The 27664-nt window shown below is 48.4% G+C and overlaps 1 protein-coding gene across 5 annotated transcripts; it reads right to left on the bottom strand.

Annotated features, from left to right (window-relative positions):
• On the bottom strand, nt 1-27414 carry LMTK3 (lemur tyrosine kinase 3). 5 transcript variants are annotated; one of them, XM_081885892.1, is made up of 15 exons: nt 27288-27414; nt 23139-23272; nt 21813-21963; nt 20515-20591; nt 19402-19520; nt 18322-18409; nt 17895-18043; nt 16455-16539; nt 15905-16026; nt 13139-13288; nt 9328-11777; nt 7979-8349; nt 7377-7488; nt 4875-5132; nt 1-4002 (listed from the first exon to the last, which is right to left on the bottom strand). In XM_081885892.1, exons 1-15 carry the CDS (start codon nt 27373-27375, stop codon nt 3986-3988), a joined length of 4371 nt encoding a protein of 1456 aa, XP_081742018.1. In that variant the 5' UTR covers nt 27376-27414; the 3' UTR covers nt 1-3985. The 5 variants fall into 5 exon arrangements, 4 of the variants coding, with proteins under 4 accessions (XP_081742018.1, XP_081742019.1, XP_081742021.1 ...); XM_081885893.1 differs by having other exon boundaries at nt 18322-18406; XM_081885895.1 differs by lacking the exon at nt 27288-27414 and adding an exon at nt 24006-24852.
• Nucleotides 27415-27664: the final 250 nt, after the last annotated feature.

Here is a 27664-nt window from a genome sequence, read left to right as displayed (position 1 = left end):
TATGCAAATATGCACAATTTATTACCATTGCAGAATTTTGGAGATTTTTTTTTTTTAAGTTCTGATATTTAAATGCTCTCCCCATCTTTACATACTCCTTCCCACATCCCTTCCATTAAAGTATCACCCCTTACAGTCAGCCCACAGTAACATCTCTGACCAGCCACTCCCCCCCCCCAGTCCATGACACCTCAGTCCATCCTCCGCAATGCATCCTTACGCAGCCTATTGCCACCCTTCCCACCCCCATTCCTTGAATAGTCACATTCCCTATCCTTTCATCCATCTACCCACCCACCGCTATTTACTTACTTTCAACCCCCACCCTAAGAATCATCCACATAGACGGAGAGTTGGGTGCAGTGGTGGGTTTTTGTTTTTAAGATCATTTCCTCTTCCCCACCCCACCCTGCCACCACCTACTCTTCCTTTTTAGTTTATACATCTCTTTCATTTTGGCAGATCAGAAGAATTGGCAACGGTTATCCTCCCTTTATGTGGTAATCTGGTCGGTGGTGCTTGTTGTTTTTAAATCTCCTGCTTTCCTCAGAATATACAAAGAGGGAACTTGGTACTAATGTGGGAGAGCCTTTACCCTGAGTCAGAGCGGCCATTTTAGTCTCAGCAGGTGAGGAATCTAAAATCAGCCCACAAGACACAGGACCAAGATGGCCAGCCTGACACAGACCTGAAGCGGGATGCTGATTTCCAATCTGGATGTTTTCTAGATTCTTCTGCTTCCTGTTCTCCCTAGCACTGCCTGGAAAAGGTTAGGAATGCGATGCCATCGGTAAGGCTGTTTTGGGGGAAGGGGAAACATTTTAGCTCAGAGGCATCGTCCCTTAATCTACGGGTAGCTGCCAGGGCACCTTTCAGATGCTGTTGAACTACAACTCCAGTCTTATTCCTGACCATTGGCCCTAGATGGCTGGGGCTGATAGGACTTGGGAGCCCCACAGCATCTAGAGAGGGTGCTGTGTTGGCTACCCCTGCAAAGGGGTTCTCACAGTGGACAAGCAGGTCTCCTGATGGAGGCAACAAGGGTGGCCATATATCGTGTGAAGACTGGAGAAAAAGAGTCAGGGGACCAACACAGCCCTGCTTGTGAGTTTAGGGCCAGAGGTGATGTGGCTTGGTCCCGCCAGTGTTGCCAGGGGTGAAGATCATGGGGGCAACTTTTGGAGGTTTGCAGGAGCTGGTAAGAAAAGAGAGTTGCGAGCTTTTGTGCTTCCAGGCAACTCCTCCTATGGGCATGGGACTTCTTAACACACATTTAATGGGATAGCTCAGCTGACTCTTAATCTTGGGCCCATGGGTTCGAGCCCCATGTCAGGCAAAAGATTCCTGCACTGCAGGGGGTTGGACATTTAGATCCTTGTGGTCTTTTCCAAGTTGTCAATTCTATGATTCTATGACATATCAGGAGGGCAGAGTGCCTTAAATGCTTTTGGTGAGGGATTGGCTGGTCTAAGGCAGCAGGAGGCTCAAATGAGAGGCTCTGGTAGCCAGACTGAAGGGCCTTATCTTCCTTGCCACACTGCGATAGCTTGGCAAAAGAAGCACATGCTAGCCTGCTCTTAGGTACACATAAGTGTCTGCTGAGAAGTAAGCTCTCTTGAATGAAAAGGGACTTACTCCCAGGCAGGGATTGTTAGGATTGCCACCTTAGCCACTCGATATAGCTAGAGGGCACTGTGGCAGCTGCTAGTTCACTGCGGGTCAGAGGGCACACTTCTGCCCGGCTGGCCAAATAAAGCAATTTGATTTCAGGATAAAGGCCAGTTTGCAACTACTTGGTTTCCTGCCTCTCAGCTCACATGCTCATAAGCACATCAGCTTGCTTGGAAATATACCGGCTCTCCTCCTCTCTGTCAAGTGCATTTGTTGACTTTGCTTCACCATCTCTCCAGACCCCTTGGGTTAAGCAAGTAGAGGATGGGTCTCCCTGTGGCTGCTAGCTCTGCAAGCCTGCAGGTGCAAGCTCTAGTTTCAAAGATGGCGCATCTCTACCACAAACCAGCAATGGATATTCCCAGCATGCCTTGCTTTGGCACCTCCCTGTGGCATCTGGCTGGTCATCTGTCTTGCCTCCCCGTAGGTAATTCTGAGTTCCTGCTCACCTTCTTTCCCACCTTTATTATCTCTCTCCCATACACATCCACCCCAAGTTCAGAATTAAATACCTGTCTCTTATCTAGGCAGAAAAATTCTTTCTGAGGGGTGGGGGAAGGAAGGAGTTAGCACCCTAAATCAACCCTTCCCCTAGAAGGGCAGAATGAGCTTGTATCAAACTGCCATGTAAAAACCGACTGCCTCTTATTGTAGGCACGACCCAAACCATCAATATGCCATTTGTGGTCCAGTGAGTATTTACTTCAGAAATCAATGCTGCGAGAGCTCAGGAGGAAGTCGACATCTAATCCCACCCACCCAGCCTGGAAGGCAGGTTCATGCATATATCTGCCCACTCCACAAGACCAACCCACATACCGCCTCACACAAAAGATGAGGAACCTGTGTCACCCTCCAGATGTTGCTGGACTCCAACCCCCATGATCCCTGACAGTTGTCCATGCTCCCTAGGGGTGATGGCCGTTGGAATCCAACAACAACTGGAGGGCCACAGGTTCCCCATCCCTGCCCCACACCGATCCTTCACGTATCCAAATATTGCCACTACAAGCAGAGAAGAGAGTGAGCAGATCCATCATCTCAAGATGTTCGCGGAATAGATAACTTCAGAAGTTTCCCTACCCCTCCAAGCTCCCCGTTCCACTCCTAATACAATCTCAGTCTTCACGTGGTGCTTTTGGCACAATTGAATGGTGGCTCCGCAAATCCCTGGAACTTCCAGTGATTTCAACTGTATCCCAGTAGGGCCCAGTAGCCTTTATTAACCTCCCAATATCAACCAGTGGAGGGCTGGGAAGGTCAGGAAAAGGCCAATCCCAATAAAAGCTAGCCATCTCCGTCAACGCTAAGTATGAGCGATGGATATTTTTTCCCCCATGTATGACACACCAACCAGCCTGGGACAATTAACCCATGGCTGTCCATTATATGGCCACCAAGTAGGTGTTGTGACAAAGTCAACATCCTCCCATATCGGTTCATCCCAATGAGAGCTGAGCCAATGTGCGTCTCTTCTCAAAAACGATACTTCTGGATCATGCCCTTGCGGAGGTGTCAGATCAAAGGGCCCCTACCCAACCAAATCTCATCCACCTGCCTTGTGGAGTCCAATTGTCCGCTGGTAATTCCAAGGCCGTGTGTCTGACTTGGTGATGACGTTTTGCCGACAAAACTCTGTCCCAAGGTTTGAATCAACGGTCTTTTCTATTGTATATAACGCTGGTTAAAAGGGGAGGATCACCAGCCCTATTCAGTTCCATTTGGCACAAAAAGGGTGTCGTTGTTCAAATTGGCAGCCATGTTCCACATTCCAAGATGCAGCTGATGAGGTTCGGGGAATTGCAGAAGAAGGCTCATGAGCAGGTCAGACGCCACTTCCTGGAAACCCCTGTTTCCCAACCCAACCCTCTCAATTTGGCACAGAGGGTCCTTATAAGGGACATATCAGATTGCTGAAGGGAAGCCAGGAGGGGGCACAAGGGTTATACATTCAATAGCCAGTGCTGGGCAGGGGCCCCTAAAATCGAGGAAATGCCCCCCTCCTCATCACTCATTGGCTCATGATTGTTTATACAAAAAGTTCTGCCCCTTCCCCAGAAGTGGGGCTGAGTTGTTGGGCAGGAGAGGAAGGGCAAAAACAGTCCCTATGATGTCAGGCTCCAGTTAGCAACAATGGCCCCCCCCAACACACCATGCACGCGAACGCACGCACACACAACACATCTGTCTGTCCGTCCGCCACAGGAACTGGCGGGTGAAATCTTGGCATCATGGGCAAGTCAACTGGATGACTGGGCGTTGTCCCTGAATGTCGAGAGAAGAAGAGGCGGGGTTGTCCGATTTCTACTTGGTCTCAGTTCTCAATGGGATCTGGGAGAAGGGAGAAAAAGCTTCTTTTAACACATTATCAACTTAAAACCAGGTCACCCCACTCCACCCTACTGCATTTCACATTACATTTTCACATTGTTGTACATGAAAGTCACCCACTGTCTGCACCAGTGGATGGACTGTAGTTTGCCCACCACGTGTAAGAATGGATTTAAACCCTAGGAGAGGATAATATGCTTGTGATTATTCTTTCCTAATTCACATCCTTTGCAGCTTAAGCTTGGAGACTAAAACAAGGTTGATTTAACCTCCTAGAAACAATAACCCAGGATGCTTTAAGGCTGACTGGATTTCCCTGGTAATATACCCTTTTCTCCCCCTTAACAACAATAATCACACATGTGCATTGTTTTGTGAACAAATAAAAGTGGTATTTACTTACATAATCTAGGTCTTGAAGCAGCAATTATAGTAGCAAAATGAAGGCAGGTTTACAACTACTAAGTTACAAAAGTACGAAATGTAAGTTCAAAAATGGTGTCTGAGCTGCCTAGCTCAGGTATGCATCAGCTTGGAAGCACGATGAAGAAAAGCAGGCTGCCCAGGCAGGAAGGAAGTGTGTAGCTTTACAGCTTCCTGCCAAGGCAGACAAAGGAAGTGATCTCACAGAGTTCTCTCTAGCAAATTTTACAGGAAAGCTCCGTGAGCCTCTGCCCCTTCATGTGCCTATCTGGCAAAACATGAATTGTTGGTTTGACCGCAATAACGTCCCACACCACAGAGGTACAATTCCAGCTAGAAAATTACAATTTTCAGAATCTTTTGGGAGAAGATATATGGCACATACGCAGCCATGGCCCATCTGCCCCGCTCCACGGATAAGAACCATGTGCATCCATGTGTCCACTTACCAGCCGTGGGTCCCAATTCGGTGTCACAGGATGAAGAAAGGTGTGGCTCAAGGGCAGGAGAGACGGTGAAGCGAGAGAACCTCAGGGCATCCACAAGGCCGGACTCAGCCCGCTTGGCTGCTGGCAGCAAGGCAGGGGCCATGGGCACAGGCGACATGACCGGGTGGGGCTTGGCTGCGTTGGGGTCGGGCACCACGGAGACGTAGGATGGGTTCTGAGCCATCAGGGGGAAGTCATCATCCCACTCAAAACTGCCACCTGAGTGGAGAAGGAAGAACAGGGAGGGTAGGAAGGAGGCCTAGATTGAAGCGATAAGGAAAACAGCCTCCCCCAGCCTGTTCCCTTGGTTTGATTGGCATCATCTCTCTCTCTCTCACACACACACATACACACGCTTTCCGGTGCTGACATGCACAGGGATAAAACATGGCAGAAAGGCAGTCTTGATGAGGCTGCACACACACCCCTTTCCCCCGGCCCCCGACGGTCCCTGGAAACAATGAAACATGGTCATATAGAAGTAGTTCTAAGAAAATTTATGGTTCGTGTCTTCCAAGAATTGCTGGGAAATGCCCGAAACCCTGGAGAGCTGCTGCCAGTCTGTGAGGGCAATACTGAGCTAGATGGACCAAAGGCCTTACAGTGGTACCTCAGGTTACATGCGCTTCAGGTTACAGACTCTGCTAACCCAGAAATAGTACCTCGGGTTAAGAATTTTACTTCAGGATGAGAACAGAAATCGTGCTCTGGCGGCGCTGCATGGTGCTTCAGGTTAAGAACAGTTTCAGGTTAAGAATGAATTAAGTACTTAACCTGAGGTACCACTGTACTCGGTTTAAGGCAGTATGCTATGTTCCTGTTCTGCTATTTCAATGAGATAATTCATGTACTATATTTGTTTGTTTCTTCCTCGTTTTTATTTGTTTGTATACACATGTGTGTTTTAGTCTTGAAGCTGCCTCAGAGGCCTTTTGCAGGGTACGGCGGTGGGGCCACAGAAAGCAGAATAGAAATGTCCTAAAATGAAAATAAAAGGAATCACTTGCGCATCCGTGTCTTCACTTCATTTGTGCTATGGCACAAAGCTGCCCTGAATCCATTTTTAATAACCAAGAAGACTCTGTGCTACCATCTGCCTTATTGAGTGTGACAATTTTAGACTGTGTGCTTTCAAGCAGAAATCTTTTAGGAGTTTATCTCCTAAAAATAAACTATTCAGGAATTCAATAAAAAAAAAATCAACACAAAACACATCCTGGCAATATTTCCCAAAGTTCTGTTTGCCAAATTGCACTGGATCAGAATTAATAAAGGAAGCACACACTTCACTCATACATCTGAAGCTGGCTTACTTTTAAGGTTGTGGAAAGAGAACAGAATCCTAAAGCTGGTGGGCACCTCAAAGGCCATCTAGCTTAACCCCCTGCCAATGTGGGAAACCCACAACTGTGCCACTCCTTCGCAACCATCCTGATCCAGCTTCTGCTTAAAAGCCTCTAAAGAAGGGAAGTTCACCATCTTTCAAGGCAGTCACTATATGGTAACACCTGCTTTCAAAACACTTGGTGGAATCTATACTAGCCCATTAGTTGAATTTAGATCCTAATGAAATGGCTGGGAGAAGAAAGCCACAGCCTGTAATCCTGTAGGTTTTTATTTTAATTATAATCCTTCTCTTTTCTTTTTGTTTGTTTTTTCAGAAAATTTATATATCGCTTGATTATTTTTATTTTTTTTAAAAAAGGAAAACAAAGTGGTTTTGGTGCTGTTGTTAAAACCTTAATTCAAAAACAAAACAAAACATGGTTGCTAATATGCCACAATAAATGCATCAAGGATGAGGAACCCCCACATGGAGTTAGGCTCCAACTCCCATCAGCCCCAGCCCTCATGGCCAATGAAAAGTCTGGAAGGCCACAGATTCCACAATGCTGAAGTACATTAATGAAATAACAAGATGGCCCCAGCCTGCCTTCAGCCAAATTGCCTCTGCTGTACCTCCTTGCCCTCAGCCCGCCAATGGCAGAATAGCGTGCCCAACAACACAGTTGGACAGCCATACGCTGTTGAAGTACGGCTCTCACCAACTTTGACCATCTGCCATGTTGGCTTGGGTTGGTGGGAGTTGGGAGTCCAGCCACCTCTGAAGGCCTCTGCACTGGCTACCCCTGCTCTGGTCCTTTTGATCTCCATCAACATCTTCTTGAGCTTAACCTCATGCTTCAAATCCTGGCCTTGCTTTAGAACTGGACCTTGTCTGTTTTGGACTATGCCCCTGTCACAATCTACCCCTCACCCTCCGCACTTAGAAGCCACCTTCTCCTGGAAGCCAGGACATTTCCCTGAAACTCATTTCATATTTTCACACCAAACAGTGACTGAAGTGACCAGGTTACTGTTTCTTTGGCTGCACAGCTGGACTGGCTCATTCTGCATTTCAGATTCCTGATGGGGATGGCGACTATTTCCCACTTACTCTCTCCTCCTTGACCCAATACTCACTGAAGCCATCAGCAGAAGGGAAGGCATCAAGTCCTGGTTCTGCCATTGAACCAGGGGAGGGGGAATCACCATCTGGAGCTCCCTGGGAACTCAGCTCATTGGTTGGTGTCTCCTGCATACAGAAGAAGACAAGAGATTGTGGTAGAACTGCAATCCTTTCGCTTCTGGCTCCTCCCACTTTCAATTTGTTTCTGACATTCCTACTACAAATAAATATGGGCTGCTGCCTCCTACCTGTGGATAATATATTTTCCACTATTGCTCGATATCAGCGAATATTCACTAACTCGCTGAATTATTTAGGAATCTGTTGCCTATGGAATGTTGGCTAACAGTTTTCGTGAGGGAAAGTGAAAGGTCAGTATGGCTTGGATTAAACCAAGTCCAAGAGGGCATGAGTGCTCTGTGGGTAGACAAGGGAGCTTAAGTGTGGAGTGCTTAGTAAGAAGACAGGCCTCAAAATAGGAGTGGTAACAGAAAGAGGGGAGTAGAGCCAAGATGGCTGAGGGGAGGAGGACAGAGTAGGGAACTGAAAGAAGCCCTTCTCACCTCACTGTGGCCAAACTTTCACACCATCAACCTTGGTGCTCTTGACAGCTCACCTGATCAAAGAGGTAAACGGTGACATCATCAAAGAAGGAGACCATCTTCCGCTTGCGGTCGAGCTCAGCCGCTGCCTCCTCAGCTGAGCGTGGTGACTTGAGGAGGCCACGCAAGTTACGGGCGTCATCGCTTTCGCTCACCACAATGGGGACACCCCGCCCTCCGCCTCCAGCCAGGCCTCCTTCCTCTTCCTCTTCAGCATCATCTTCCTCCTCATCCTCTGCCGCTATGGCAGCCTCTCTCCCTCCCAGCGCTGGACCCTCCCCCAAAGCCGCTCCTTCCCAGAATGGCCCTTTCCTTCCCCCGCCAAGCGGGGGGAACGTCTGCAAGGCCAGAGGGGGAAGCGACAGAGATAAGCGGGAGAGCTTGGCTGGAGGAAAGAGCCAGACGTCAAAATGGAAGGATGGCCAGGAGGTGGGAGGAGTGATTGGGTCGAAGAGCCAAGATTCAGAAGTCAAGAAGACCAAATGGTATGGAAGCAAGGTGAGGATGGAAGGATTGGGATGAGAGAGACAGAAAGAGAGGGTTACTTCATTAAGAACACGTCCCTAGAATTTCTACCCAAATGTATCTATCCAGGTAGAGGGCCTTCTCAGCAGTGGCGCCCACCCTGTGGAACGCCCTCCCATCAGATGTCAGGGAGATAAAGAACTATACGACTTTTAGAAGACACCTGAGGGCAACCCTGTATCAGGATTTTTTCATGTTTCATGTTTGATTATGTTTTTATATTTTGCTGGAAGCTGCACAGAGCAGCTGGGGAAACCCATCCAGATGGGTGGCGTATAAATAAAGTTGTTGTTGTTAGTATTCTCATTGTCAGCATTCCCATGCTGTACACAAATGCATTCCCTAATGGAGCCACACCACAGATTTATATGAATACATTATGATGCTGATTGTTTTTGCACATAGATACCCTTAGCATCCAAAACAGCACACACACACAACTTGACCTGTGGGTCTAATTAGTTCTGGCAGGTCTTCCCATTTGGCCAATGGGAACATTTTTTTGTTAAGCCACACCCACCTGCCCTACTCCTGAGATCATCTATGGTGCCAGGAGTGGGGCAGGGAAAGACATAGCGAGGCAGTGATTGTGGGCACCACTTGCAAGGGCCCATGGATCAGCTGGTTGTTGAGGTGTACAGTACAAAGGCACAACAGGGCTTTGCAAGTGCCACCGACCAGCTGATGAGCTTGAAGACACTCAGTGTAACTGCCAATCAGCAATTAGACTATAGGTTAAGCCACAGTCTCCCAGCTGCCTTCTCCTTCCTCCGTTTGTTTTATGAACATCCCAACCCTTTGTTCTTACTTCCACACCAATCACAGATGGAACCCTCACCTTTGATATCCTCACTGGCTTGGTTCGCAGGGACACCAGGTTCCTGATCCTTTTTGGGCTGCTCAGCTGCTACATATCTGTCTTCCTGGGCAGCATCCTGTGTTTCGACCACGATGGGCACTGCTACACTTTGGGTCTCCATCTGGCTTGGCCTCTCCCCTTCTTTCCTTTTCTCCTCCTCCTCCTCCAGCTCTGACAGCAACTTTTCAGACTCTCCTCTTCCCTCTTCTTGCTGCTGCTGCTGCTTCTCCTCCTCCTCTTCCTCCACTTTATCTTCCACACCTTCTGGCCACTGGGAGTCCGTTGCATCTCCATTATGGCTTTTCTTGGCCTCTTCCTCCTCCGTCTCCTTCCTCTCCTCTGGCTCTAAGGTCCACAGCCTGAGAACAGCCTGCTCCTTCAAGGGAGCCGCTGGAGAAAGCCTCAGAGTCGGCAGCCTGCTCTGATTACAGAGTAGGTTGCGTGTGACATTCTCTTGCAGTGTGACCAACAGCTGCTCCTTGCACACTTGGACCACAAAGCCTCCGTCTACCGTCACCTTCTCTGTGGGCTTCCTGCCCTCAGGCCCAGCAGCAGCTGGTGCCTCAGCTGGTTCTCCCTCCCCGTCAGAGAAGTAGGCCGAGTCCCGGTGAGGTGTTGCTAGCCCCAGGCTCCTCCCTATTTCCTCCTCTAGCTCCGCCCCTTCTTCACTTACTGACAAGGTAAGATCACTAGTGGACTGAGAGATGGATGCTGTTGGGAGTTTGCCGGAATCTTCTTCTGCCTCTGTCTCTTCTTCTTCTCCAGAAGGTGGCGGTGGCGGTTCCTCTTTGAAGATGAACTCGGGTGAGAAAGTGCTCTCCGTTTCGTAGCCGCTGTCGCCAAACTTTTGCCCTGGAGAGGAGTAGTGGGATGCTGGGCTGCAGACGTCTGAGGAGCTGGTGTTGGAAGGAATGTCCAGGGAATCCACTGAGTCTAGGGTTCCCCGTTGCCGATCTGGTACCGCGGGGGAGAGGCTTAAGGTCACTGGGCCAGTGGAGAATCCATCGATGACTTCCGGGAGGATCGCGATGGTCTCTTCGTCGTTGCTTTCGGCTAGGGTAGACAATGGCGGTATCTCCACCGGAACAATCACATTGCAGCAGCCAGACGGCAGGGCCGGGAAGGGCGACCCAGGTGGGCGAGCGCTCCCCCCGCCTCTCTGTTTCGGGTAGTCTTGGAGCTCATAGGTCTTCACCGCCGTGCCCATCAGGGGGTCGTAGAATTCTCTGCGCTCCCCGCCGTCCCCATCGCAGTCTCTAGGGGGCAGCATTGGACAGTCAGAAAGGGAGCCCCGCTCCACTTTTAGCGAGGAGTCGTCCTCCGTGCCGTAGCTGTCGCGGTGAGGGCGCCGCAGGGGCGGCCCGTGGTTGCTCCAGCCGCTCACCATGTCCCCCCGAGGGATGGCGCACGTGCAACGTGCTCGGGTGCACAGCGGGCACGGCAGGAGGTTGTGGCGCCCGCCCCCAATGCTGCTCCCGCCCCCGTCGGTGCTGCTGCCAGAGCTCTGGTCCTCCATCAGCGATGGCTCCTGTTCCCACGAGGGCGAACCCTGGAACTCCGAGGGGTCCCCGGCCAGCGTCTCCCCTGCCCCTCTTTCCTCCATCATCTCAGCATCCCAGCTGCGATGCTGGTCCTCCAGCTCACGGTACACTGTGAGCAGGGACTCGGCTAGGAACGCCTCTCCCCCCGACGTCGGGGTCTCCGTCAGGGACGTCTCCTGGATCTCGCCGTCTACGCGGAAGGGGTTGCTGTCCCCGCTGCCCCCGGCCAAGAAGGGGTTGGTGCTGGGCTGCTCCTGCGGCCGGTAGGGGGCGCCGTGGGAGTCCCAATCCGAGGGAAAGAGAGGCTGGGGTGGGGATCCAGGGCTGGGGGCACAGACAGGCCCCTCGCAGCTGCCATGGTCCTCCAGGCGGATGTAATACTCGCTACTGACCGAGGGGCTGCGGGCACTGATGACGGGCACGACGCTGGGTGTCTCCAGGCTGTGCCCACGCTGCGTTGCCTGTTCGTAGAAAGGATTGCTGCCCGGAACAGCCAGCCCGCCGTTGCTGGAGGGGTAATCGGGCGGTGCTGAGGCAGGGCCCTTCCACCGCCCCAGGCGGGCCTTCTCCCACATGTACTCAAAGTTCAGCCCCCCACTGCTCTCTGTCACCGTCAGGATGTCGTCCATGTCGCCGCCGTGGAACCCGTCCAGCAACGGGTAGGCCGAGATCTCTCCTGAGGGGCGGCGGTGGCACGCCGAGGAAGAAGAGGAGGCCGGGGGCGGCGAAGAGGAGCGCTTGGGTTTCAGGGCGCTCCAGCGCCACTCGAAGCTCTCCTCCGCCTGAGCGTTGGAGCGCTCGTTCAACAGGTAGCTCACCTGCAAGTGCAGCTCTTCCATGGTTGGGCGGTGGGAAGCCGGGAGCCAGCAGGACTGCATGACCTCATACCTGCAGCGGGGCAGGGACGGAGGAAGGATAGAGGAACAGTCGGAAAAACAGGCAGAAATAGGAGGAGGAGGGGGGAAACAGTTGTGGGGGGGAGATAGCCTGAGAGAACAGTTGGGGTGGGGATAGGAAATGGGGACATTTTAAAAAAATAATAATAATAGAGTTGCAGAAAAGATGGTTGCAGGCACCGCGAATAGAGTTGGAGACAGAAAAAGAGGCAGAAGCTAAAGGGGGCATGAGTACTAGAATGGGCAGTGATATGTGGGGAAGCTGTCAGGAGATGGGTTGTGGGGCAGTTACAGAGAACAGTCGGAAAGCCAATTGGAAGCCTTAGCAGACACAGTCAGAACAACAAGCAGACATGAAAAGGCAACAGTTGGAATTTCTCATTTTTCCAGTCTTCAGTTTTCCCCACTTCCACATCACTTGATATTTTTTTAATCCTCGCAAAAATTCATCAACATTTTGGTGCAAATTTCTCCTAATACACTCATGTTTCATAATGCAATTTATGCCTAATATACACATTTTCGCCAAGCGTTCCCCCCAGTTATGATGTATTTTTGTGTGTTATTTTCGCGATTACTTTCACTTTTAGGCACAGCTTTTCTTAATATGTGCATTTTGTAAAACATAGTTTGGCTGGAGAATTGCATCGCAAAATTTCAAACTTCAAAAGATGCCTGCGTTTCAGTTCACATATTGTTTTGGGAAAGTGTGATAGATTCTCCTTCAAATGTGAACTGAATCTATTTTCTCCCACCATCCCTACTCACGAGCATACGTCTTGTGGTTGGGATGGTGGGGATTCTCTCTCTTCGCTATATAAAATTTTGCTTAATATTGAATAAAAGTTACAAATAAGCCTGTGGTGTAGATATGTCCTTATACGGATATGAACAACATCCAAAAGGAGATCCATAACCCAAAAAACAGACAACCAACTGGAAAAGTTGCCAGAAGAATGGTCTGAAAATACAAATCTGGAAGGAGGGAATTTGATTCACAGATCACCAGTGCAGCTGGAAGAGCAGGCAAGGAAAAGGTACGTCACACAACCAGAGGAAGACCTGGCAGAATAACAGTGCAGGTAGGGAAATGGGCAGGTAGGCGGAGGAATAATTGGAGGAACACAGAGAGGGAAGAATGAAAGAACGTTAGGAGGACAAGAACAATCTTAATGCACAGGGCAGCAGCCACTCCCAAGTCACTAGCTGCTCAGGAGGCACCAACAGATGTCAAGGATGGAGGAGACTCGGGAAGAAGGTATCCCAGCTGGTGGGCCTTGCTTTCTTTGGAGGACAACAAATACCTTTTTTTTCTTATGGGGGGCAGGAGGGAGAACAGGGGAATCAACTCACCAATAGTCAGAGTAAGGAAGCTTAAGGCGTGGCTTGGCCAGTTTCATCTGCTGCTCCTTGACGACAAAGGTCAGCACTTCCTCGTCAGAGAGGTGACGGTAAGGCTGGGAGCCAAACTCAAAAAGCTCCCAGATGGTCACCCCCATAGACCTGGCAAACAAAGGGAACAAAGAGATTAAGCCCAGAACTATGGACTCCAGAGAAAGCAAGCAGAAAACAAAGAAGAAAATCATTGCAGGTGCCATAGGTGAGGCCTTATAACCCCACCCCTTTTACCCTTTCTTGCTTAGCCCCACAAAACCAAGAATCTCAGCCCAGACAATAAAGGAAATGGCAGCCCAGGGATTTGTTTCAGGAAAGCAGGGAGCTGCCTTATACGGAGTCTAACCATTGGCTCATCTAGCTCAGTATCCTCTAGTCTGATTGGCAGCAGGTGTCAGGGAGGAGCTTTTCCCAGGCTCACACCTGGAGACACCAGGGATCAAACCTGGTAGCTTCTGCATGCGAGGCAGAGCCAGGGGTGCCAATTTGAATAAAATATTGGGGGGTTCAGGTAAGTCCCATCCCACATAATTGATCACACACCATTTGAATGGCAATGCCCATCAACTAAGGGAATCCTCAAATAATTTATTCAAGGGCTCCCTCAGTTTATTTATTTACTCTTAGAATAATTTATTTGGGAGTGGACAAAGGGACCTCGGCCCCTAGGAGTTGGTTCCTATGGCTGAGGCTCTATCACTGAAGTACAATACCTAGGGTTGAGTCTTAGAACATCTGAAGATTAAGATGTCCCTGAGAATACACATAGTACGTTTCCTAAATGTCTGCAAAACTACAGTCTTCCCCTTTATCGCACTCCTTAGGGGTAAAGCAGTGGTAAAAAATATTTGCCCTCCCTCCCAGATGCTGATGGACTACAACTCCCATCAGACCCAGCAAGCATGGCCAATGGTCAGAAGTAATGGGAGCTGTAGTTCAGCAAGATATGAAGGGCCAGAGGTTCCTCACACCTGATGGAAAGGAACACGATAGTATTGAGAGCTTATATGGTGGCACTAGACACCATTTTCCCTGTAAATACAAATGTAACCATTAAAAAAAGAAGATGTCTGAAATTTCAAGATTACAAATGTTGGTTTTTGAGGGGCATTAACAATAAATTATTCTAAGTGTTACATGAAATAATATAAGGTATTAACATACCAGATTGAAAATTCTATACCCTGGGTTGGTTTATTTATGTGTATGTTTGTTTTTTTGTATTTGTTTCCTGCCTTTTTCTCTCAGTGGGACCACAGAGAGGCTGACAGTACATTATCACACAGCAGCACACAACAACAAAATAACACAACCAGAAATCAAAGCAGAAGTGAAACAGCAATAAGGCTCCCAGACTCTCACAAAATCCCTAAACCAAAAGAGCATCCATAAACTAGACATGTTATTTTAAAAATTCAAATCAACTAGGTCAGAATTGAACTGGATCCAGCTGGATCCCTTATCTCCCCTCACCCCCTGCTGGTCAATTTTTAAACTAGTGGGTGCCCACCTGTCAATCACCTGATGTCATGACATCAGGTAACCAATTGGAAAAGGCTCACTCTCAGCACCAATCAGCTGATGGGTACTGAGAGTAAGCTCCTTTGAAGGCATGGTGTTAGTGCCAATCAGCTGTTTGAGGCTGACAGTACGTCTTCAAAGAGCGCCCTTTGAAGTTTCTTTACAGGGGAGGGTTGCAGTCAGGCTGCACTTGCAAATGAAGAGGGAAAATGTCACGTTTGCAGGTATGGTTTGACACCAAAGAGTGCCTGCAAATGTGCTTTGAAGGCACACAGCCAGGCAAAGTACTGATGATCAGCTTTTGCAAAAGCACAGATCAGCTGGCGTGTGGTGCCTGTAAACCCCACATTACTACATATTTACAGATGGTCATGACTCAGCAGAAACAGCCTCATGAGTCATATGAGGCCTGCTGGGCTTAATTAGGCCCACTGGCCAGTGGTTCCCCACCACTGAACATGGTGGATATGAATTTTAATATTTGTAAGCAAAGTTCGGAGCATTCCCTTGAGGATTTTAAAACCAAGTTTGTTTCTGCTCTAGCCCAATTGGATCCAGGGGTGCAAAAATGCAAACTAAGGTTGCAATCCTTTGCACAGTTACCTGGGAGTAAGCCCCGTTAAACTTGGTGGTGCTTACTTCTGAATAGACATACAGTCAAACCTTGGTTCCTGAACGGCTTAGTAGCCGAACAAATCAGCTCCAGAATGCCGCAAACCCAGAAGTAAGTGTTCCGGTTTGCGAATGTTTTTCGGAAGCCGAACATCCAGCGTAGCTTCCACTTGAGTGCAGGAAGCTCCTGCAGCCAATCAGAAGCTGTGGCATGGTTTTTGAATGGTTTCGTGAGTCGAACGGACTCCCAGAACGGATTAAGTTCGAGAACCAAGGTACAGTGGTACCTCAGATTAAGAACTTAATCTGTTCCGGAGGTCCGTTCTTAGCCTGAAACTGTTCTTGACCTGAAGCACCACTTTAGCTAATGGGGCCTCCTCCTCCTCCTGCTGCGCCGCCACAGCACAATTTCTATTCTCATCCTGAAGCAAAGTTCTTAACCCGAGGTACTATTTCTGGGTTAGCGGAGTCTTTAACCTGAAGCGTCTGTAACCTGAAGCGTCTGTAACCCGAGGTACCACTGTATAGGGTTGCGCTGTGAATTCCCTCAAGCGCAGGTGTGTGGGGTGTGTGTGTCTCTTTGCAACTCACCAGACATTGCTCTGCTTGGTTTGATCCACGACAATGAGGCTTCCGTGCATCTCATCCAACAGTTCTGGGGCAACCCAGCGCAAAGGGATCCATAGCCGGTCCGGAGTGATGTAATAGTCTTCCTATGAACAGATATGAGGAATGGGTGGAACAGGACTGGAGATGCAGACTCTCCAAAGCTTCACAGATGAAAATAGGGTGTTGAGCCTTTCCAAGCAGGTGTCTTTCTGTGGGTACCGTATATTCCACAAAATGTCCCTGACACAACATTGGTGCATTTACTGGTTGATTTCGTCTGCTTTATTAACAGTTTTGTGATGCTTCCTCAATGCTACCACCTTACTGCTACAGAACAACAAAAGCAGGACAAAAATAAACCAGATCCTTTGTGATAGAAAAAAAAGGGATTTCAGCAGGAAGTTACTATATATGCGCTGATTGGAAATTATGCCGGAGGATCACCCTCAAAAACCTGATGTCACCAGACATGGGCAAACACATTTCAATCTACCTGCAGGGGCCTTGTGGCATGGATGGCCCCGCCCCTCACCTTGTAGTTGTTGTGCGACAGGCCGTAGTCTCCAACGCGCACTGTGAGGTCAGAGGTCAGCAAGCAGTTCCGAAGGGCCAGATCACTAGGGAGGGATAGAAAAATACCCAGTAAGGGCGGCTTGGAGGTGGGTGGGCCAGGGGATGGAGAGAGAGAGAGAGTAAAGGGCACCTTTCTTCACCAGCTTTCCCTTTCTGTTTATTTAATTTAATGCAGCCAATTGGCCCAAAATAAACAGAATAGCACTAACTAATCAGGTGCCACCAAGAGCTTGGATAAATAGGGGGGGAAATCAGTAGAAAAAAATTGTAATGGACACCATCACAAGACCAGGTCCACTGGTTGGAAGGGGCTAGGGAGGGGGCAGATAGGAGTTTTTCTGTTGCAGGGAGCCAAACCCAGTGTCCCCCCTGTATGCCATGGGAAATCCCATGGTGTAAAGCAGTAATTCTATTGGTAAAATGATGCATTCTTGCCAGGGGTGGGCAGAGCAGGAATGGCCCTGGATACAAAGCTTTTCCACCCCCCAAAAAAATCCCAGAATGAAGCTAATCAGCTATACCAGCCTGTAGCTGGCATAGTTGATCTCCCACCCCTGAAGCCTATGGAGGGGTTTAAAAACAAACGAAAAACAAGATAGGCTGAGATGAAGCTAGACAAAATTTGCCTTTACCCATCACTCCCCACCCCAGTTACAACTGCTCTGCTGAATGACAACAAAGCATTACAAACTTTGGGTGGCACCAGAGGAAAGTCCTGTTTTAGATGCCCCCCTCACCTTCAAATGTGAGACACTCCGAGTAAGGCCTCAGCAGAAGAGCTTAGCAGATAGGCAGGTTCACACATCTGTTCTGCCCCGACCTGCTCAAGCTATACTCAACGGGACTGAATTTGTATCTCAAAGGTAAATTAAAGTAAAAGTAAAGTAAAGGACGTCTGGATGGTTAACTCCAGTCAAAGGCGACTATGGGGCTGTGGAATACATCTTGCTTTCAGGCCAAGGGAGCCGATGTTTGTCCACAGACAGCTTTCCAAGCCATGTGGCCAGCATGACTAAACCACTTCTGGCGCAACCTCACACCTTGATAGAAGGCAGAGTGCATGGAAACACCATTTACCTTCCTGCCACAGCGGTACCTATTTATCTACTTGCACTGGTATGCTTTCGAACTGCTAGGTTGGCAGGAGCTGGGATGGAGCAACAGGAGCTCACCCCATCACAGGGATTCGAACTACCGACCTTCTGATTGGCAAGCCCAAGAGGCTCAGTGGTTTAGACCACAGCGCCACCTCCGTCTGGAGTACGACCCACTACATTTCAAATCATTAAAATGCACATTGATCAGCAAAACCCTTTTGAGTTCCAGAGCTTAAACCATACACAGCTCCGTACAGCTCAACATTTCCTGAAAAACCCAAGGATCGTGGTCTCTGGTCTACCTGTGGATGTAGTTGTTTTTATGCAAATGTAGCACTCCCAGAGTGATCTCGTAAGCCATGCGCTGTAGTGTGCTGAGGTCACGGGTCAGCAGGTCAGGGGTCATCCCGTCTGCTTTGCGCTGAGCTCGAAGGTAACGTTTCAGATCTCCCTGGAGGAACACGGGTGAGAAAAGGGATGGCGAGCAAAGTCAGCGAAGCTAGCACAAAGTTTCCTACAGACCCAAGCAAATTCCCCAACCTCACGTGAAAAAACAGAATGTCCCTTTTTTCCCAGGACACTTGGCAGCTATGGCCAAACAGATGGAGTGATGTTGGGAGAACCTTTCCCACCACTCCCCACAGCGATCTGTTTGGACCCCTGGCAAGAGCAATCTATCCCGTTTGTGTTTTCCCACCCAAATTCATCTCTCGGCTTAAGGATACTTACCAGCTGGCAGAATTCCATGATGAGCAGGAAAGGGATGGTCTCTGTGCACAGACCGAGGCATTGCAGTATGTTTGGATGCTGGAGGCTTCTTGAGGGAAGTGGGTGGACGGAGAGAAGGGCAGAAAGAGGAGGGGAAAAGAAGGTTTTGTTCCATTCATCACAAAGAGGCGGCACCTGTTTCTGCTCAGTTTTCGAGGGCTGAAAGTGTACCCCAACTGCATTTTAGCAAATAAAATTAAAAAGAGCTGACACTACATTCCAAAGTAAGCAAAGTGTTATGTACTGAAGTTCTCACCCTGGGCCAGCAGGGGGATACTGTAGATAGTTCAGGTCCACATATGCAAATAAGGGATCGAAAGTAACATTCAGTGATTGGATAGTTACAAAAAGTTGTTACAGTTACGTTGTACTGGAGCTCTATATAAGCAGGCTGGCTGAACCCTTCAGTTCAGTTCTGTTCTGGCCTCTGAATAAACAAGAGCTGTTTGAAGAATCGCTGTGTTCACCCACATCACCCACAACTTAACACAAAGCTTGACTGGGTTGAGTATAAATCCATTTAAAAAAGATTCCTTCTTTCCTATGCTCCTCCCTTTTCTTATGTTCCGCCAGGCTTTTTTATTTAGAGCAGGGAGTACAGTCGTACCTTGGAAGTTGAACGGAATCCGTCCCGGAAGTCCATTCGACTTCCAAAACATTCGGAAACCAAAGCACAGCTTCTGATTGGCCTCAGGAAGCTCCTGCAGCCAATCGGAAGCCGCGGAAGCCCCGTCAGACGTTCAGCTTCCAAAAATAGTTCGCAAACCGGAACAGTCACTTCTGGGTTTGGGGTGTTCGGGAGCCAAAACGTTTGGGAATTAAGCTGTTCAACTTCTGAGGTACAACAGCAATTGTGTTACTGGAGTCTCCCCTATTACATGATGATGGGCTACTGGGGAGACTGGCATGAGTTATAACACTTACTGGAATCATGGACAGCTTTAGCTCTTGCAGCAGCCGCCTCAAAATAAGGTAGCTGTTTATATGGGGATATTTTGCCCCTTGTTTCTTCCTCCCACTTCAGTTTCTCCTGCTTCTTACCGATATGGTTGGGCCTCTGACAGGAATTTCCTCTGCTCCAGTGGCCCAGCATTCACCCGTAGCTCCTTCACTACCACCTGTGCAGGGGTGAAATCTGAGAATATTTCACCCAGGATTACCTGTGGAACAGGGGGGGGGGGGAACGGTTACTAACCAGAGCTGTGAACACACGCTCCCATCCAGTGTGATCCTACCACTGGTTTAGGGAAGCGGTGTCCACGACATTGGCCACGATCCATATCTATCCTGTCATTTCTTATGAAACATTGCACATCCATTTTTTTTCCTCTTCCAAACTAGCTTCAGAGTTCAGAAAAAGAATGACCTGGGAGCGATTTAAGCCAGGGATATGTATGCAGCCTGGAACCAACTAAACAGAACACATCTCACCAGTTGTTACAGGGCCACTCTGACTGCCAGTTCATTTCTGGGCACAATTCAAAGGTAATTCGTAATTACCTATAAAGCCCTACCCAGCTTTGTGTCCGGATACCGCCTTTTACCACACAAGACTCACTGAACCTTCTGTTCATTTTTGAAGGCTTCTCTCTATGTCCCTCTAATCTAAATTTAGGCAGGTGGCAACTGGAGAGAGAGGACCTTCTTGATCCTGGTTATTTAAATGTAAGATGGCTGTAGGTTTTCTTTTATCCTTTCCACCCAATATTGAGATTTATTTATTTTTCCTGTATTGTGCAATTGACTGGTCACACCCACACTACACAGTTAGAGAGCATTTAACACACATTTAAAGGACATAAGAATCTGCAGAACTGTCGTTTACCCCTCACAGAGCTACAATTCCCTTCAACCTTAACAAACTACACTTCTCAGGATCCTTTGGTGGAAGCCATGTGCTTTAAAATATATGGCGCGGATGTAACCATGGTTGTTGTTTTATTTACTGTTGTTTCATTTTGTGCATCTGCATTACATAAGTGTCCTGTTACTCTGTTGTTGTTGTTGTTAGCTTCATAATAATATTTCAAATTATTGCTATTTTTAAACTTACAGTGGCTCTTCATATTCCCTCAGAATAAAACTGAAGCCCGCAGGAAAGAACCTTGGGTCCCGCAACAAAAATCACATCCCCAACAACAAGCTTTTGCTCACCTTTCCAAACCAGCCATTTCCAATCTCCTGCAAATAACTGAGGTGTTGTCTGCTGAGTCCCAAGTGTTTAACTAGATCTGAAAGAGAGACAGAGCGTGGCAGTAACAGAAGTCAATGTCATGGCCCAATGACTTGAGCATGAACCTCCCAACTTCGTTTCCCCCCCACGTTCAAAAGTTAATAGACAAGCTACTGGGACATAAGCTAGCAGCAGCAGCTGATGGGGCAGGATGGTACCAGCTTCCTGGCAAATATAATGAGCGCTGCTTCTCCCTTTGTAGGCCACCTATCATTCCGGGCAAGAATGGAGAACCTTTGGCCCTCCAAATGTTGCTGAACTACAATTTCCATCAGCCCTAGGAAACACAGAAAATGGCCAGGGTTGGCGGACCAAAAGCTCCCCATTCCTCCTCTAGCTTGTCTTTTTTTAAAAAAAGATATTTATTAAAGTTTCAAAGGTTATACAGAAAAAACAATAATAAAAACAAAACACAAACACAAAAAATAACAAATATAAAAAAATACAAAACTAAAAACTATTTAAATACAAGTAAAGTTTCATTCCCTTATTTTCTTATAACTTACTTCCCCGACCTCCTCATACCTCCCCTTTTTGTATTCCAATTTCTAATTATTAATTCAGCAAATCCTCTCCCTTAGTTTTCATTTAATTTTCAACCTTTCTTTTCTTTTTACTTAATCATTACAGCTGAAAACCCTTAATTTCTAAACCAACATCTTTCTAACATTCACCTCCTCTAGCTTGTCTGCCATCTATATGGGGCCAAGCTGGTGTGGGATTTGTTTGTTTATTTTTACAAATTTATAATCCACACTTCCATAAAAATAGAACTAGGCAGAGTACACATATAAGGGTAAAATCAGAAGAGCCATAATAACAGCAATAAATATCAGTAAATACTGGCTGGCTATGAGGGGAGGGGGGGATATTGTAAAAGAAAAAGTTTTCAAACGACGTCTGAAGGAAGAGAGAGATGGTTCCTGCCAAGCCTCCATTTGTAGGCAGTTCCACAGGGCAAGGTCTGCCATACAAAAGGCCTGGGACCTAGAGATGGCCAACTGATCCTTAAGGCCATGGGGAGCCAACAGAAGGGCCCCATCAGAGGATCCCAGTGATCAAGGTGGAGCATGAGGAATCAGGTGGTCCCCAAGGCACTTTGAGTCCAAGTTGTTTAGGACTTTGTGGATAAACACAAGTACCTTGAACCTAACCCAGTAGCAAATCAGCAGATAAAGAGACAGGCAGGTGCATGCATGCCCTCTCCAATGAATCTTACCTGTTTTGGGCATCTGCTGGTTGGAGGACGGGAGAGAGACCTCTGAGAGAGGCAGAATGTAGACATCCGGGATAGACTGAGAGGAGGACGTCTCCTCTGCAGGTGGTGTGTATTCTCCAGAATATTCTTCTCCATCAGGGTTCTCAAATTCCTGCCAGGTGGGCAGAGGTGAGTGTAAGGATGATAAGATATTCTGCTGGTTTCCCCATTATTTCCCAGTCTGTTGCCTGAATTAGCAACCTCAGTGTTTCCCCATGGCCTTGCCATCCCCAAGCATCAGAACCCACCAACAGGGCTGGTGCCAGGTTTAATGGGGACCTTGGCATGGCCAATGCAACACCACCATCACCAGAGGTACCCCTGCTGCACCTGATCTTCCCCTTTGTGGGACAACACTGCCGCCCTCCTCTTCCCTTCCGCCCTGACGTCTCTCTTAATCCTGTTTAAAAACATTCTTCACGGCTACAATAACAGCTTCGCTGGCACCTCCCTCAGCACCTGGGCTCTGAGAAAGGGCCAAAGACATCCTTTATAGACACAAGCATTTTGGTGATGTGGTGGCCTGGAGAATGCCTCCGCCGTCACTTCTGTGGTTTGCCATGGTGGCTCGAAAGACTTTTTAAACACAGAGGACTGACCTCTGGCGCTCCTTTCTACTCTTGCGGCTCAGTTAATACAGCATGAGACTCTTAATCTCACGGTTGTGGGTTTGAGCCCCACTTTGGGCAAAAGAATCGTGCATTGCAGAGAGTTGGACTAGACAATTCTCTTGGACCCAACTGTACAAGTCTATGATTATTAACTTTTTCAAAAAAATAAATGATTTTCAAAAGCCTTTTTAGCGATCACAGCACACCGCAGTAGCGCAGGCAATGCCTAGCCATCTCACCAAGAATGCCAGAATCTGAGAAGAAAGCTCCTTTGGCCCCTTTCTCAGTGCCCAAGCAAGGAGATGGAGGTTGCTAGCCAACTGCTATGCGGTGGAGCTGGACCCAATGGTGAGCTAGTGGGCAGCAGATCAGGCTGGTGAGGAGCACTTTAGAGTAATGGGGCCCACAGGAAATGCCCAATGGGGCTAACCGCTGGTACAAGGTCTTCTCACCAACATGAGGGATGGGGAACTTGTGTCCCTCCCATCATCCCTGACCTTCAGGGACTAATGGGAGGGCTATAGGTTTTGCTTAGGAAACTGTACACTCCAAACCATGATGCTGTTTAGCTTCACAGAATACAAGCCACAAATGCCTTTCAGCAAATAACAACAACAACAACATCCCTTCCCCAAAGCATTCCATGACCACCTCAAATCCCCACAACCAGGCTCACCTTGAACCCCACATCGCCCCGCTTGCAGCACAGGCAGGTGAGGAGGAGGAAGATAAAGGCCAGCAAGCCTGAGCAGGAGATCAGGACCACAGCATAGGGAGGGGCCAGGGGAGCCCGGCCTTGGGACAGACCATCTGCAGGGGAGGCAAGAGGCAGAGGAAGAAAGGGGACAAGGTCTTTCTCTAAAGCACATTTTAAAATGTCAAAAGCTAGGTTTGTCCACAACCCATAATATGGCATTTATAAGAATCAGCCAAAGCAGCTGGGCTGACCCAAACTTTTTTCGCTGCCTGATACAAGATGGCACCCTCCTATTACTTGTAAGGAAGAAATGAGACTAGGTTGTACACACATCACACATTGAAAGCATCTTGCTTCCCCACGCAGAATCCTGGGCGCTGCAGTATGTTAAGGGTGCTGGGAAGTATAGTTCTGTGAGGGGTAAACTACAATTCGCAGGGTTCTTTGGGGGAATCAATGTACTTTCAATGTGCTTTAAAGACATGGTGCATATGCAGCCTGAGAGCTGAAGGCAGGCGACAGGCTAGCCTCCTCCACCTTGCCTGAGGGCAGCATACGTGCTTAGGAGGTGCAGAGAAACCCCTAGGGGACACACAGCTTTGTCCAACACCTCGCTGCCATTGCCTGTCTTCCACCATCCACCACCTGAGGCAGCCGCCTCACTCTGCCTAACGCTAGGACCGGGCGTAAGAGTAAATAAGCAAGCATTCAAATTTTCTTCCAGAATTCTACATCTTGGGACTGAGATGCAGTCAATGAGAGAGAATGGAGGACAGATGTCAGGTGTGTGTGTGTTTTTTTCAACCCCCCAAATGTAAACAAATTCTCTGTGGTTTCAGCCCTTACACATCTGTTCAGGACCTACAGCACCATTCTCCAGTCATCTGTTATTTCATGTTTAATCCGGTTCCACCACAAATCTGGCTACACACTTCCCTAGACTAGGGCAGAAACCGTTCCTTCCATTCATGACCGTAAACATTCCTCCACTCCTCATCCTCTTAACAAACTACAGTACTACTTACCCTCCCAGCCACGTGACTCCAGTCTCCTCTTTTCCCCACATGCAGACCTCCTGACATCTAGCCCTACAGCGCCCAGTGTGAATGGGTCCTCAGCAAGCTATTCCTCCAGTCCTCCACACTGCCATGCTGGTGGGTCTTTCCAGACAAATGAAGACACCAGTGCCTTGCCCTTGCTCTGCTGCGTGTTGGGCTCAGCACCACCACCCATCCCTACCAATTCTCATTCCCCACAACCTCACTCGGACACCCCAGAAGGTTACCAGCAGCTGAGGAAAGCAGCTATAGCTGCCATCATCTTTCCCTCCCCTCAGAATGCCTTTGGGTTCCATGGACTTGAGGCCTAGAGACATTCTAGGTGATAAAGATGGCTGTGGCAGCAGTTGCTCCCCTATCGAAATGCTTAGGAAAAATTTATATGAAAGGATGGTGGCACCCATCCAGGAGGGTCCTGACATTTGCCCTGACATGCTGGGTGCTGAGGCCGGGTCTTCCCCAATGGAAACTTTTTACCAACTCCCTGTCAATTACTTTATCTATCCCACTTTCCATTCACTGCCAACCACCTGTCCATTTGGTGCCTCAGAAGCAGAACTCTAAACTGTGCAGATGTATTTTTCAGATCTAAAACTGAAAAAAACTAAAACAGTCAATATACTGCCATGGCTATATAAACTGTTTTATACCTCTCTAACTGCCATTACTCCCCCCCACCCCCACCCCCCAAAAAAAGAATTCTGGAAACTGTAGTTTGGTGAAGATGCTGAGGTGTCTAGCCCCTTCCTCCAAAATAATTACAATTCCCAGGGTTTTGTTGGAATGGGAATTGACTGTTAAACCAGTTTAATCCTCTAGTTGGAGGTGTCTCTTTTCTGAAGGCTTGGGGGTGGTTACATGGAAAAAGTTATACCAGAAATGGAAATCCAGCTGGATTTTCCAGGGAAAATATATGAATCCCTACATTAAGAGAAGCCTGGCAAACAGTCTGTGGTGAGCCCATAGACTTTTTCTTGATGAAGCAAAGAGAAATGTCACATCCTCTCTCCCGAGCCCATCATGAAGTCATGGGACTTCCCACCAAACTGCTTCTTCTGACATCACCCAAATGGCCTTGATTAGCCTGTCCTTGAAAGGGCTACTAGAACAATCATTTGTTTCCCTATGGATTTATCTGCCCTTGTCTGCAGAAGAAAGCATTTGGGCCAAAAAGGTCCAAGGTCTCAACCCAGGACGCCCTACCCTCTGGGTGACATCATGGAAAGTAAGCCAATGGTAGCCTGAGTCCCACCACTCCAGCCCGCAGTATGGCACCAGAGCATGTATAGAGCGAGAGGTGAAAAAGAGAGGGAAATATTGGAGGGTTGTACATGAGGGAACACACTGACTTTGCAAGAGAAAGGGCTTTGATTATAACTCAGGAAAAAAACTTTCCAGCTGTTGGAACAGTAGGGGTGACAGGATCCTGAAATAAAACTCATTAGCTACTTTGTCAAGAATAACATTGAATTTGTCCAAAGCTGCATACACACTAGAGCTTTAAAGCACATTAAAAGCACATTCCCCTCCCCCTCAAGGAATTTGAGGCAGTGTAGTTTCTTAAGGCTTTCTGGGAACTGCAACTCATGAGGGGTAAACTACAAAGCTTAGAATTCTTTGATGAAAAGAATGTGTTTTGAATGTCCTTTAAGGGTATAAGGAAGATAAAACTCCTGGCCTGTTTGACAGGCCTTTTGATCCAACAGTGTTTCAGAATTCACTGCGAAGAACTAATCTTTGTGATTATTTCTGTCTCGCAGAAAACAAGAACCCTATCAGATCGCACCAAAAGTTGATCCAATGCAAACATCCTGTTTCACGCAACAGGCCAGGCAGAGACTTCCAGTAAAACCACAAGCAATGTTCCCTCGTCCTAATCTCTGGCCGCAGCCACGCTATACATTTAAAGAGCATGGTTTCCCCCAAGGAATCATGGGAAGTGTAGTTTGTTAAGGGTGCTGGGAATTGTAGCTCTGTGAGGAGTCATATGCTTTAAATGTATGATGTGGGTGTGACCTCTCTCCCCCACCCCACCCTCTCTCTCTCTCTCTCTCTCACACACACACACACACTTGTAAACACCCCACAAGCTAACATTATGAGGAAAGTGCTCCCATTTTACAGAAGGGTAAGCAGTGGATGAGGTCCTGTCACTTATTCTTACCTGTACGGTCCATCAGTACATATCCACCCACCCTTCCCTTCAGCTTTTCGTCCCTTATGCACACACCTCTACCTTCCTCTCTCTTTCAGCTCATCTTCACAACCCCTCTTCAGGCCCCAAGTACCTTCTCTATCTCAGACATGCCGGCCCTCCCAGCACTTCAGCAGTCCCACAACACATGCCAATTCCCACAAAACTCTACCACCACCAGACCCTTGTGCCAAGGGCACATCCATAGTGAGTCACGCCGCTCTCTCCAGATGGCTGCCAGACCAAATGTGGCTTCATGCTATATATTCAAGATGCCACAGACCTCACGCCCACTCCTCCCCACCTCTCTCTCTCTCACACACACACACAAACACACACACACACATTCCTTGTTTTCTTCACACACTAATCCCAGATCTTTGCTGCTGTGCTCTGATCATAGGCCCCACCATGTACAAAAACATAATTGTTCTCGCACACCCCAAATAACTTCTATTCTTGTTTGCCACTCCTTCAGCCCCTCTAGGTCTACTCAATTTCCCTCGCCAGGGTCGGAAAGGAAGAAGGGGTGGGGGGAATCCAGTCAACCAGCAAACACCGCCGGCATAGGCATCTGAGGAAAACCAGCAATGATTAATTTGGTCTGTACAGGAATCCCAGCCTTCTCTCCGGAATGGAATTTATTAACCCAGAAAACACCGCCAGCCTCTTGTTTGGGAAGCGAGAAATCCCGCAAGCCCTGCCGCCGTGCCCAGCTTTGCACACATGAAAGTGGGATGGTTGTCTCATTTGGGCAGGTAACCCATCACACAAACAGGTGGCCGCAGATGGTGGAGGCGAGGGAGGCAAAGGCAAGGAGGGGTGGCCACTGTCACAGATGAATGGGAGCCCTCGCAACCTGCCAAGAAGACTCACCGTTTTCCGAAGGCGCTGCCAAAGCTTTCTCTGGGTTGAAATACGACATGGACGCAGCCAGGAGAAGGAAGGGGCCTTGTCTTAGCATCTTAGGGGGAGTCTGGGATCATGGATCAGGAAGGCGGGGAGAGGTCTCAAGACGTAGGTGCGGGGTGGGGGGTGGGGAGTGGAGAGAGAGGGGGAGAGACAGAGGGAGAGAGAGAGGGAGGGAGGGAGAGATCCACCAGCCAGCAATGCACAGAAAAGCAGAAACACGGTGGGCATCAGTCATCAGAAGGGATGGAGCAGAGCCGAAGACGCCAAGAACAATGGTACCCAACAGATCGTTGTGTCGCCTGCATCCTTCGGAGGATGTGCGACCGCTTGGCTGGCTGCTA

Source organism: Podarcis melisellensis (assembly GCF_964234715.1).
Source record: "Podarcis melisellensis genome assembly, chromosome: 13".
Lineage (NCBI taxonomy): Eukaryota > Metazoa > Chordata > Lepidosauria > Squamata > Lacertidae > Podarcis > Podarcis melisellensis.
This window is presented reverse-complemented; position numbering and strand designations above follow the sequence as displayed.